At 37.2% G+C, this 14411-nt stretch overlaps 1 protein-coding gene across 2 annotated transcripts in view; it reads right to left on the bottom strand.

Moving 5' to 3' along the window:
- DDX46 (DEAD-box helicase 46) overlaps positions 1–14411 on the bottom strand; it is a 48309-nt gene that overhangs the window by 5511 nt on the left and 28387 nt on the right. Inside the window, exons 16-21 of one of the 2 annotated variants that reach the window (XM_068979506.1) lie at positions 10744–10937; positions 8850–8987; positions 8373–8522; positions 4695–4871; positions 2282–2500; positions 1650–1794 (exon numbers count right to left, since the gene is read on the bottom strand). In XM_068979506.1, coding sequence (XP_068835607.1) covers positions 1650–1794; positions 2282–2500; positions 4695–4871; positions 8373–8522; positions 8850–8987; positions 10744–10937 — 1023 coding nt within the window. The remainder of the gene's footprint in view (positions 1–1649; positions 1795–2281; positions 2501–4694; positions 4872–8372; positions 8523–8849; positions 8988–10743; positions 10938–14411) is intronic. The other variant, XM_068979507.1, reaches the window with a different exon arrangement.

Here is a 14411-nt window from a genome sequence, read left to right as displayed (position 1 = left end):
AAGCCGAGGGCTTCTCATTTCACTTCATGTGGTAGCACAGTAGATGTGTTCTGGTAAAGTTATATACAAATTAAACCTGGCATACATTAATTATACTACATTAAATAAGCATAATTACCTTTAAATTAATAAATTAGAGGAATCTTTTTCAAAGCAAAAAAAAATCTCTCTGATTTACCTCCTTAAAACAATGTAACTTAAAGTACTGATTTTGAAATCTTAGAGATACTTAAAATATTGTATGTTATTACAAAAAAATAAAATACTGGTTTTGCTTAAATGACACCTATCATATTCAAGCTGAATAAAAAAGGATGACTCCATGTTTACCAAGGTTTTATCATCAGATTTCACTGAATGACATCTTGTATGGCCTAATAATACAATAGTAAGAGAGAGCTGTCTAGTTCCAAGCACAGAAAAGATGTCAATGTAATTTCTTCTCCTTGAACATCAAGATGCCAGCAATCCCCATTTTACCTTGCAATAAGGAACAGTGTCACATGATTCAAAACCACACTGAGTCACTGGCAGGGCAAAAGTCTTTCAGGATATATAAAAGGGTACTATTTAAAAACCTGACCTGAAATATTAATACATATGATCCAGTTTCTCAAAATCACAATCACAAACCAAAAAATGCAATTTGTCTAGTTCTGGACCCACTTTCTTTGTACATCATTTGAAATATGTATGGCTCTTCTGTACAGTAACGGTAGATTATCAATAACATGGAAAACATACAGGCTGTATCTGAGTTTTATACCTTTACTGCAATTCATCATTATTAATTTTAAAAGGTATTGTGTGTGTCTATGATTCAGTGGACTAGGCCGGTGTTTGAGATTGTACAGGGCGTGGGGGTAGCGTCACTGTAGCCATCTAAGCAGGAGGTAGGCAGACTCTAGATTTATATGACACATGGAATTAAGCTACTTCACAGCTCCCATACCAGTATTCAATAAACATTTAGTTCATGAAATAAGTGAAATGAAGCTGTGGCTGGTCTATTCTTAAAAATCTATTATAAAGATGTTAAAATTAAATATAAAAGAAAGGAGATAAGTTGTCCTACTATGTTATGGATAATACATTAGGAAAAAAATCAAAATAGAAACTGTCTTTTGAATTCATTTATGAATGTATGAAATAAGGTTAAAAAGCACACCTGATCACTCTTAGATAACATATTAGTTATAGCCTTTGAGCTGTGGCAGTAATTGTCCTGTTTTTCTAAAAATGGCATGTATGAATTTACAGGCATAAAATTAGAGGCAATATCTGCTTGGGTAAACAAGCATTAAGGGGATTAATATAGTTGATTTACTTTCTAACCTTAACTTTGGCCAGAATGTTCTACTTACCGGAAGCATAAGGACTTAATGGACTATTCTCCAAAATACATGTGTTCTTTTAGTCATTTTCAAATTTGACCAAATTGTCAAAAATGAGAGTCCCCAACAAAGATCACTCACCTCTATATATACTAAACTTCTAAATAAAGACCACAAATGATAGGTGAAACTTTTTAACAGGTGTTCCTTATTTTCAGTCCTCTCTAGAACTGACCTCATATTCTCTCTGGGTCTATTACATCTATTATCAACTTTGATCAAACTCAAGATGGAAACCGAACCAACAGTACATACTTTCAATTGCCAAGTAAATTTTCCGCTCTCCTTCCTTGGGCTCTTTGCCAGGTGGGAAGTATGTTCCTCTGATTGTAATTGCAGCTTCAGAATATTCACTGATTCTCTGCAGAGCTTCCTTAGAGGTAACTTTCCACCTAGCAGTCTAGGAAAGAAAAGAGTTGGGGGAGAAGAAATCTCTTTACAAAGGATAAAAAAACCTGAGGTCCTAAAAGAATAGGTTAGCTAAATCATGTTATTGTCAATATTAAAATTTTAATCAACACCTTCATCATAAATTCATTTAGATTCTAATGTACCCAGAATGTAATCATAAAAATGAAATTTCCAGTGTTGTCTCCCCATCTAGATAAAAAGTAAAGCAGCCATTAAAATGTTCATGGCTTTTTCTTTTTATTTATCTATTTACTTGACTGTGTCAGGTCTTAGCTGCAGCCTGAGGGCTTACATAACCCGGAGAATGTGGAATCTTAGTTCCCTGACCAGGGATCAAATCCCCATTCCCTGCATTGGAAGGCAGACTGCTAACCACTGGACCATCAGGGAAGCCCCTTCACAGGTTTTAAATAAGGTATTTTCACTCCTAAAAATAGGGTTTCTACTCAATTAAAAAGTTTAAATCTGCTACTTGCCTGTGGGAAGTCATTGATCTCTAATTCTTCCTCATATCTCTTAAAAGATTCATTCTGTCCACCATCCTGTCTCTCCTCTTCTTGTTTCTCCAAAGGCACATAGTTGAGCTTGGCATTTATCTTTTCAGCAAGCTGCTCTGCAATGGTCTTTGCAGATACAGTGGGAGCCAGGATGGTGCCACCTCTGAGAATGGCATTGGTGGCCTGCTGCATTACATCCTGCAGTTAAAGAAGACCTACAGTCAAATCTCAAATGAGGGCAGAGGCAAGGCCAAAGATCCCACCACAAACTCTTCTCTGGAAAGCACTAACTAAAAGCATCTTTCTTATGTAGAGTCTGACCCACTGGGCAATTTAACAGCATATATTTATAACAGAGAGTTTAATATATCTGCCTTACTTGATGTGAAAACTAAATACCCAACTCTATGTTAAAAAAATTCTACTGAGCCATAGATCATTAGGTAACTCTTGATATAAACTATAGTATAATATTTCTAAAATCATTTACCTACCTTGTGGCTATTATGGGTTTCCTCTGAATCAGTATGTTTGCCTACTACTACCACTGAACTCCTCTTCCCCTCATGGACAAACCCAACATTCTATAAAGTATAGTAAATGTCTTTATACAACATACTCTTTTTTTACATTTGAAATTAATTTTACTATGTACCTAATACAGAGATAATTCTGTGGGAAATACATGACTCACATCTCAAGCTCTTCCAACAACAGTGAAAAGTTACAGCCATATGATTTCACAGGAGTTACTAGTAACAATAATGCAAGAGAATTTTAGGTGAAGTGCTGCATCTCTGCTTTCACAAGAGGCACAGGCTTGAGTAAACACTGTAATTCACTGGTTAAAAAGGATTCAAAGACCCAAGGCTCCGAGCCTTGACTGTGGCTGCCTCATCAGGTCAGTCCACTGGCCTCTAGCTTGGTCATTCCACTCAGCACTGCAGACCTGAACCTGTATACAACTACTGGACACAGGGCCATACAGGTCCTCAACCACTCAAAATCTTAAAAACACTGTCAACATTAACAAACTGTTCTTTGGGAATGCTATGAAAATTTAACCTTGATTAAAAATTAAGTTAAAATGCTGGAGGGAGTGTGGGAGAAGGGAACCCTCCTACATTGTTGGTGCGACTGTAAACTGGTGCAGCCACTATGAAGAATAGTAGGAGGTTCCTTAAAAAACTAAAAACATAGCTACCATAACCCTACAATCCAACTCCTAGGCATTATTGCCAGAGAAAAACATCAGAAAACATCAGAAAAGATACATGCACCCCAACGTTCACTGCAGCACATTTTACAATAGGCACGACGTGGAAGTAACCTAACTGTCCATCAACAGAGGAATGGATAAAGAACATGTGGTACATATGTACAATGGAATATTACTCAGCCACTAAAAAGAATGAAATGATGCAATCTGCAGGAACATGGATGGACCTAGAGTATCATGTTGAGTGTAGTCAGTCAGACAGAGGAGAAATACCCTATGATATCCCTTAATGTGGAATCTAGAAAGAAAAGATACAAATGAATGAACTTTTACAATAGAAACAGACTCACAGACTTCTGAGGATGAACTTATAGCTGCAGGGGGGAAGGGGAGGAGGGATAGTTAGGGAGTTTGGGATGGACATGTACACACTGCTGTATTTAAAATGGATAGCCAACAAGGACATACTGTAAAGCACATGGAATTCAGCTCAATGTTATGTGGCAGCCTGGATGGAAGGGAAATTTGGGGGAGAATGGATACATGTATATATATGGCTGAATCCCTTTGCTGTTCACCTGAAACTATCATAACATTGTTTGCTAACTGGCTATATCCCAATAGAAAATAAAGTTTAAAAAAAAGAAAATACATATGTGTGTGTGTGTGTGTGCATGCATGTGTGTGTGTGTAACTGAATCACCTGGTTGTACAAAAGAAACTAACACAACATTGTAAATCAACTACAAAAAAATGAAGTTAATCAAAAAACTCACAGAGAAAGATGGCAAGTAAAATATTAAACAGTTTCCCATTGTCTAAACTCATGTTAGTTTGAGTTATGTAACTGGATGTTTGTACTTCCACAACATTGTTTGCTCAATAACCCACCAGTAAACACAGAGTAAGAAAGAAAAAGAGTTCTTTCTTTAGGATTTTGGTAAGGTCACTCAGAATACTATTTTATAAAACTATCTATGGTTAACAGGCCTTCCAGAATAGGCATTAAGACCTCAGTTAACCATGCTAGAGAAATCAACCGAGGTCAATAATTAAATGCTTATTACCTCAAAATCTAAAACAACTTCTTGTTCACTTGTGCTGATATAATCTAAAAAGCATTTAAATCAAATAACTTATAAAAAGTACTAAGACTCGGAACGAATTACTTAATACCTGAGACTCAATGCCTAGATTCTTCTGAGCATTGATTCTAAGAGCCAATCTCTTTGCAATTTCCAGTTTCTCAGCATTTCCTGCAGTGGGAGCAGGAACACTGGATGTTCCAGGAGCCGCCATATCCTTCACTCTCTTCTTTGAATTAAACATGCTTTCAATTTGCTCATCAATCTAAACAAGAAAAAAAAGCATTAGTAAAAATCTAATTAAAAATACCAATTTAGAGAGGGTGAGAGGGAGGGGAGGAGTAAGAAGAAGGGGACAGGTGAGGGGAGGAGAGCGGGGGAAGGGGAGAGAGGAAGGAAAGAAAGTAACAGAGACACAGTGCTGCAAGAACCACTTCAGCAGACTCCTGAGTAGTACAGAAAATACATCCCAATGCAGTAAATGAAGAACACGGGCTGTCAAGACAGCAGCCAACTGGATGCAGCCAAGTTGCTCTGGGGCCCAGGCCTTGAGGCCAAATTATGTACACTGCAATCAAAGAGGCTGGAAGAAGGGAATAACTCAAGATCAGTAGACAACTAAAAATACAGCCAATGGTTACCAGGGGAAATGATACAACATGTTCTCAAGGCAGGGCTTCTAAAATTCTTTCCAACTCCAAAAAGCAACTAGGTTTACCATAAAAAACTGGGTAAGACCATCAGGGAGAAAAACCTTTATTGTTTTATTTCTTTGAACCCAGGAAGGAAAGGCATGAAGGTGGGTTTCCCCATGAAATCAAGAGCAATACTGACAATCCTGGCTCTCCAGGAGTCACGTGAGTCCTACTGCCACCGTGTAATCCTCAGGTTAGCCACTTGTATCTCATAAGCTATTAGCATTTCCTTTTAAAAATGTCTTTTGCCCCCAAATGAATACTAACTCTACCACATGAAGAATGCAAATCCCTTCATATGCAGGAATTAGGCTAATATTTCAAATCCCAAATGCAAAGAAAAACTTTTTTAGGGTTTAAAATTAACTTGGTTAATTTAGAAAGAACTTTTACTGAAATGGAAACAGACAACTCACCTTCTTTTTAAGGCATTTGTTATCTAATAAGGTCTTTGAGCTATCAACCACTTTCAAACTAACGTTTAATTTAGTAACACTTTAAACAGCATACATGACATTAAAATCCAAAACAAATGCACAAAATTAGGAATGGGGAATGCACACAGTGTTAGGTAAGAGGGATAACTTTACTTTTGACTTTATTTATTTTAGTATTGCTCTAATCTTTTAATTAATTTAATTTTTAACTTAATAAATTATTCTAATTTATTGACAGCCCAGATAGTTCAGTTGGTAGAACATCAGACTGTTAACCTGACAGTTCAAGGTTCCAGGGTTTAAGTCCCTGTTCAGGTAGAAGCTTATTTGGGCTTCCCTCGTGGCTCAGATGGTAAAGAATCTGCCTGCAATGTGGGAGACCTGGGATCAATCCCTGGGTTGGGAAAATCCCCCGGAGGAGGTCATGGCAACCTGTTCCAGTATTCTTGCCTGGATGGAGAATCCCCATGGACAGAGGAGCCTGGCAGGCTACAGTGCATGGGGTCTCAAAGGGTGGGACATGACTGAGTGATTAAGCACAAAGCATTTTACTACTGCTCTAATTTTTTAATGAAAATTATAATAAGATTTTAACAAAAGGGGGAAAATTAATGTTTTATTATGAGATTTTTAAAAAATGTTTAAATAACAAAAAAATTGAAGTGGTTTTAAAAACAAAGCCAGAAATTCTTCAATACTCTTCCCTTCATGAGGTGGAGCCTCTCCTTTAATGTAGGCTGAACTTAATGACTTGCTTCTAATAAACAAAATAAAGTGGAAAAGCCAGTATATAACTTCCGAGATTAGTCATAACAGGTACTAAGGATTCTTCTTTGCTCTCTCTTGGATCACTCAATCTGGGGAGCCAGCTGCCATGTTGTGAGAACACAAATGCAGAGTAAAGAACAGAGGCATCCCACCAATTGAAATCAGTGAGCCATTCTGAAAGAAGATGGGCCTGCATCAGTGAAGCCTTCTGATAACTGCAGCCTGGAACATCAGCTTGACTGCAACCTCATGAGACGCAAAGTAAGACCTTAAGTAAGTCACCTAGCTACACTGTTCCTGATTTCCTAACCCTCAGGAAGAGTAGGTAATAAATGTTTATTGTAACCCACTAGGCTTTGGACTGATCTATTATACCATAACAGAGATCTAAATACATTGACTTAACTGAATTTTAAGCCAATATGGTACACTAGTAAAAAAAAGGCCTAGAATTAATAGGAGACATTGGTTCCTGACTGTGCTTAACAGCCAGTGTGGTCATTTCCTGAAAGATTAAATTCCTGAATTCTTAAATTGTGCTCTGAGCCAAGGTTTAATGCAGTATATTTAAAAAAAAAAATTATATGACCAAATATCAAATATGTTGGAAGAATTCAGAATTAAAATAAATTATTTTATTAATGTCTTTTCATACCCATTGACAGGATACCATTAATAGTGGAATATACCAGCAGATTTTCCAAAAGTATTTTATAATGAAAACATCTCAAGCTCAAACTCCTGGGATTAGGATTCCACAGCATACTCCAAGAAACCCTTAACTTGCTGAGTCCTTAGGGTCTCTTTTCACTAGGTTACAAACAATGCTGTAAGCTAAGAAAATGGGCTTTAAACAGCTATGCAAATCTGAAAAGGTTATTATTTGTTTCTAAGCCTCAGTCTCCTCAGTTATAAAAAGGGAATGCTTTGAGTATCCACTTCTCTAGGTATTGTGAGGAAGTCTATGAAATAATCCCTGTAAAGCACCAGGCACAGGACATGGAACTTAATACCATGCCATAAATGTTCACTATCAAACCCTGGGATGGGAAGATCCCCTGGTGAAGGAAATGGCAACCCACTTCAGTATTCTTGTCTGGGAAATCCCATGGACAGAGGAGCCTGGTGTGCTACAGTCCATGGGTTCACAAAAGAGTAAGACACAACTTAGCAACTAAATAACAACAACAATTATTAATAAGGATGTTCTATAATAATCAAACTGTGAAGTATTTACAAACAATATTAGTACCAAGGATGTTAAAGATACAGGGAGCCAGGCACTCTTAAACACCATCAGTGTGACTGCAAGCTGGCACTGACCTTGCAGGAGAACAATCTAACGTTTTAAGACCAAATTTGGATATACCCTTGGACTGAGCAACTCCATTTATACACTTGAACAGTCTTCCTTAAGACTTAATCTGATGAATGTGCAAGGTTAAGTGTTCAAGGATGTGCAATTAAGTACAGTATACTCCAAATAATGACAAATATATATTCCAAGTATTTGTTTCCAAATATTCAAAAATAGGGATTTAATTGCTTATACTGTAGAACATTCATATAATGAAACATGTAGCCAAAAAAACAGCATGAGAGTGAATTTCCTGAAAGGGAAGATTTCAACATAGGACTATTGTTGTAAAGAAATTATAAAGCATTATGACCTCATTTTTATGAAAATACAAAAATACGGGCATATGTGAATACATTTGTACACACACAAAAAAAATACTGAGAAGCACACCCACCAAAAAGTTTCCAGTAATTTGCTACCTAAACAAGCCTAAGGTAAGACTTCCAGTACAAGACGAACAATTGCTTCACCTGGTAAGAATAAGGCTTTAGGACAACGATACTTACATCAACTGCAGCATCCTCATCATCTGAATCTTGCAGACCAAGAGCAGCTTTTTGTAACTTCTTTCTCTCATTAGCCAAAGCTTGTTCTGTTTCATCGAACTTGAATCCCTTACCAGAGAACCCACTACTCTTTTTAATTATTTTCCCTTCCTTTCAAGGAAAAACAAGAAAGTTAATTTCATAATAAAAACTTTAATGTTCAGAAATTTATGGCAATTAAATAGTTTTCAAGGTGGGGTATGACAATGTAACAAAAACATTTTATTTAGCATGTGAGAAAAAAACAAGAGCTCTGTATGTACACTACAAAAATACTAAGTTGAAGAGAGGATTTTTGTTCTCACCCCTTTCCTTTTCTATCTAAAGAGAGAAATGAAAATAATTCTATCAAGATTTACTGGTATTAATACTCAGGGTTTAGAATACAGTGAATTGTATAAAAATAAGAAAAGTTATGTAAAAAAAAAAAAAACTCACAGCTTTCTGTTGATCTTTGAAATCGCTCCAGAGTTTCTCTAGATCAGGTGGCACTGCAGTCCCTGACAGTTCAAGGGCTTTAATTATGTCTCCAGCATACCGAGCCTGATCTTCTGTGATAAAAGTGTATGCATAGCCCTAGCAAACAATGAAAAGGTGGTGCTATAAAACACTAACAAGATGACTCCTCCTTAGAAAACAAATAGATGAAATCTGAGTCACCTAATATACCCTCTAAGACAACTCCACTACTCCACTAAAAAGAATTTTAAAGATCACAATAGAGACTTACTAAATTCCTTAATATCTAAGTTTAATATTTATTGTAAAAATAAGTTAGAAAATTTCTAACTCCTTTATGCATAAAGAGAAATTACATAAATTGATGACTTTTACATAAATGTACAACTGCTTTGTAAGTATTAATTTTAACACATCTTATTTTTCCCTTTTTGCTTGCATTCCTTTCTTCTACTACCTACTGTACCCCTCTACCCCAGCTAACCTGTTATTAACTTCCTAGAATATAGCATCCCACATTCTTTAAAGACCAATTAAAAAATAAAAATATACAGACATGTATATCTGATACGTTTTCAAATAAAAAATGAAGTCAACTACATCACTTCCCTGCAATTCTCTAATGCCTAAGGATTCACATGTCCCCAACAGTGTTTGGGTTCAGGTAAGAGAAAAGACTGTGGAGTCGTAAGCAGAGGAAAAGCAAACTACAATTAGACTGCCATCTTCATTAAATGTTCTATCCTACCAGTGAACTGTTATAAATTTTAAAACTATCCTTAATATTTTATTTCAGGAGTACCTAGTTACCCTTCTCCAGAGGATCTTCCCAACCCACGGATCAACCCCAAGGGAAAGGCTACCCACTCCAGTATTCCGGCCTGGAGAATTCCATGGACTGTATAGTTCATGGGGTCGCAAAGACTCAGACGTGACTGAGCAACTGTCGCTTCACTTCACTTCACCTAGTCACCAGATTTGACCCCTGGCCTACTTTTATACAGCCCATGAGTTAAAGTGGTATCACAGTTTTTAGGATTGTATACACAAATACACATAGGATGTGACAGAGACTGTATGTGACCCAAAAAGGTTATAATTTTAACTACACAAAAAATCTCCCAAATCCACAGAATAACTCAGGTTAAAAGAATAAATGCCATTACTACTTATGACCTGTGCAAATCTGGCAAATAACATCAGTGTGCCTCAACTTTTTTCATCTGTTTAAAGCAGTAATATTATTGACCTTAAAGGGAATTTTTGAGAATAAAACAAGATATACATAGAGCAGTTAAAACAGTGGTGGGCATTTAATAAATACTCCATAAATATAACCTAACCTATTAATAATATTATTGCTTTCGTATATAGAAATGTCCATGGTTATAATACCAAATATATCACCATCAGTGCTTCCAACAAAGGAATATTCTGCTGCTTTCAAAAACAATGAGTTAAAACTATATACTCAACAGAATACAGGTGTCAAAAAAAGAAATAATATACATTTCTATGGGGCTAAGGACAGGGGTGATAGGTGTGGGCTGAGTATATTTTATGATCCCATATTCTTAAAAAAGTAATGAACACTCTTGAACTATATATGTGTAATGTATATACAGAAATTTTTAGGTGGGGAAAATACCTTTCTGGGGATACAAGTGGTTAACACTATCTGCCTATATATATTACAGATAGGTATCTGATAATGTTAACAGCACTGAAGATGTGTGTATGTATATAAATGACATCAACTAATCCCCATACTCTGAAGATTCCCTGTAACTCCTATTATCTACACTTTAAAGTCCTAAAGAAACACTCATATTTTAACATAATGGAAATCAACTTTAAAAGCAATTCTTTTTACTTTGTTGCCTGCTCTTCCAGTCCGTCCTGCTCTGTGCACATAATCCTCATAATGGTTGGGGCAGCTATAGTTTACAACAAGAATCAGATGCTTCACATCGAGGCCTCGGGCAGCAACAGATGTGGCCACAAGAAGTTTGCAGGTCCCATTCTTAAAATCATTTATGATGCTATCTCTGTCATATTGATCAATGCCTGCAAATGAATTAAACAGTTGTAAAACCACATATTCAAATTAAATTTTCCATTTTCTCTGACATTCAGAGAAAGAAGCTAAACACAGGGTAAAGAACATATCCAACTTATACTGAACATATGTCAACCACTACCACACAGAAAATAAAAATTTGCAGGGTGCTGAGAGTTGGGGGAGTATGGATAGTTTGGGATTAAAATATACACATTACTATATGTAAAATAGATAACCAACAAGGATCTACAGTACAGCACAGAGAACTACACTCAATATTCCGTAATAACGTATAATGGAAAAGAATCTAAAAAGGAATAGGTATAATATATAACTGAATCATTTTGCTGTACACGTGAAACACAACATTGTAAAACAACTGTATTTCAATAAAAATTTAAAAAGACTAAGAAAATTCAATAGCAAGACCAAATCTTCCCTTCTTTTCTTCCCTTTCTTGTACATAAAGCTAACAACTGCTGAAGCCCAATCTTAGAATCCCTAACCTACAACTGTTATGGGGGCAAAGGGAAAAAAAAGGCAGGTACACCCAGCCTATAATGACAGGATTCAGATCTTCTGACTTCTCCTACAGGTTATTTAGTTTTGCTACTAACAGTTTTGTTCAAAGACAAGGAGCAGCATCACATGAGAACTTGTTAGAAATGCAGAGTCTCAGATTCTACTGCAGATTCCACTGCCCAACTATCTGACACCTAAACTATACACTTAATCAGGTTCTGCATCTTAACCAGATAGTTGGGTGATTATCATTCACAGTGCACTGCTTAAGAAGAACCCGATTGGAATGCTCTTAAAATGTGTTACTCAAAGAGCCTCAGGATGAGTGACAAAGCAGAACATAAAATATCAAAATGTTCTATAATAAAATGTCCAGGCCACGAATATACCTTATGATGGGATACCTGGGAATCTCTAGTAATCAGAGAAGGGAATGCAATAAATTCTCAAAACTTGAAATTCATTTTTGCAACAAGAAATAATGGAACATTTCATATAAAACCTGTGTTTAACATATACCAAACATTTAGCATCTAAATATTATCAGTATTAATTTATATTACCTAAAATTTTGAATGTACTCTTCAAAGACTGAATGATAGAAAGTATTTGGATCTTATGTCAAAAAACCTAGCAGCTCAATACTATCTCTAAAATCTCACAAGAAAAATTAATGGAATGAATAATAACATAAAGTTTATAATTTAAAAATACCCAAACTTCTCCTTTAGATTAAGGTATCTCCTATGTGGAACAGAGTTAGTAGTTACTGGCAGCAACCATTAACCATCTTCCTTTTTAACATATCCCCAATTTTGTTATCCACCCAACTAACAATCACGTATGTCAAAGTGAAAGTGAAAAGTTGCTCAGTCGTGTTCAACTTTTTGAGACCCCATAGACTATACAATTCACGGAATTCTTCAGGCCAGAACACTTGAGTGGGTAGACTTTCCCTTCTCCAGGGGATCTTCCCAACCCAGGGACTGAATGCAGGTCTCCCACATTACAGGCGGATTCTTTACCAGCTGAGCCACAAGGGAAGCCCAAGAATACTGGAGTGGGTAACTTATCCCTTCGCCAGTATATCTTCTCAACCCAGGAATCGAACCAGGGTCTCCTGCATTGCAGGCAGATTCTTTACCAATTGAGCTAATATCAAACCAAAGATGAGCCTAATTCAGTCTCAGGAAGTGAATAATGTTCAGTGTAAACGAGCCCTTCTCAAACTTCCTGTGCTCGGGTTGCCTGTGCACTCTTAAGGCAAGTAACTTGGTGGGCTATTATGGAAATACTGCGGACCTCATGAAGACCCTGAATATCTCAGAGACCTCAGGGGTGGGAGGACAATATTTTCAGAGCCATTTGTCATTCCCATGCCTATGAATGACTTTCCTGGTGGCTCAGATGGTAAAATGTTTGCCTGCAATGCAGGAGACCCAGCTTCAATCCCTGGGCTGGGAAATCTCCTGGAGAAGAAAATGGCAACCCACTCCAGTATTCTTGCCTGGAACATCCCATGGACGGAGGAGGCTGGTAAGCTACAGTCCATGGGGTAGCAGAGTCAGACATGAGCGACTTGATTTCACTTCACTTCTTCACATGTCTATGAATGAATTAGGCATAAGCCAGTGAAGTAATTCTGGCCGAAGAGACAGGTACAGGAAGGGGATTATAGGCAAAAAGTTTTCTTACTTCTATAAAAAATACACATTTCCACCAAGATAGGGGGAAATCTTACTAGATTAACCATCCTGCGGCAACAACTATGAGTTCTAAATATAAAGAACTAACTACCTGAAGGGACCAGAGAATGACTAAAAGCCAAGCAGAAGCTGGAAGGGAGTTTACATCTGAAAGAATGCAATGGCATTGGTTAAGTTTATAGGATTTTACTTATTTTAAACTTTCTGTTTGGGAGCATGCCCTGAGCAGCCCAGGTAGTGAAGTCATGGTCTTACTGACAACAAGCAACAGAAGAAAGAAGTTAGGATAAACTCAGGACCACAAAAGAGGGGATAAATCCCAGGAAGAACAACAGCGCAGGCACACCCAACTGTGCATAAAAACACTGCCCAACTATCTGACACCTAAACTATACACACATGAAGCAGAAGTCAGCCAGCCCAGCTCTGGCTGAAAGAAGTTAATCACCACGGAAACCTCTTTTAGATTTCAGAGGTTACCCATTGCAAGAAAGCTTTAAGTATGGGTCTAGTCAAAAATTAAAAAAAAAAAAAGATCATGGCATCCGGTCCCATCACTTCATGGGAAATAGATGGGGAAACAGTGGAAATAGTGTAGACTTTATTTTTTGGGCTCCAAAATCACTGCAGATGGTGACTGCAGCCATGAAATTAAAAGACGCTTACTCCTTGGAAGGAAAGTTATGACCAACCTAGATAGCATATTCAAAAGCAGAGACATTACTTTGCTGACTAAGTTCCATCTAGTCAAGGCTATGGTTTTTCCAGTGGTCATGTATGGATGTGAGAGCTGGACTGTAAAGAAAGCTGAGTGCCAAAGAATTGATGCTTTTGAACTGTGGTGTTGGAGAAGACTCTTAAGAGTCCCTTGGACTGCAAGGAAATCCAACCAGTCCATCCTAAAGGAGATCAGTCCTAGGTGTTCTTCGGAAGGACTGATGCTAAAGCTGAAACTCCAATACTTTGGCCACCTCATGCGAAGAGATGACTCATTGGAAAAGACTCTGATGCTGGGAGGGACTGGGGGCAGGAGAAGGGAACAACAGAGGATGGGATGGCTGGATGGCATCACCGACTCAATGGACAGGAGTTTGAGTGAACTCCGGGAATTGGTGATGGACAGGGAGGCCTGGCATGCTGCGATTAATGGGGTTGCAGAGTCGGACACAACTGAGCGACTGAACTGAAGAAGCAGATAAAAAGATGCTTAAACTCATTGGTCATTAAGGCGAATGCAAATCAAATGACATA

This window comes from Capricornis sumatraensis, chromosome 9 (genome assembly GCF_032405125.1).
Source record: "Capricornis sumatraensis isolate serow.1 chromosome 9, serow.2, whole genome shotgun sequence".
Classification (NCBI taxonomy): Eukaryota; Metazoa; Chordata; class Mammalia; order Artiodactyla; family Bovidae; genus Capricornis; species Capricornis sumatraensis.
Note: the sequence above shows the minus strand (reverse complement) of the source record. Positions and strands in the feature narration are given on the sequence as shown.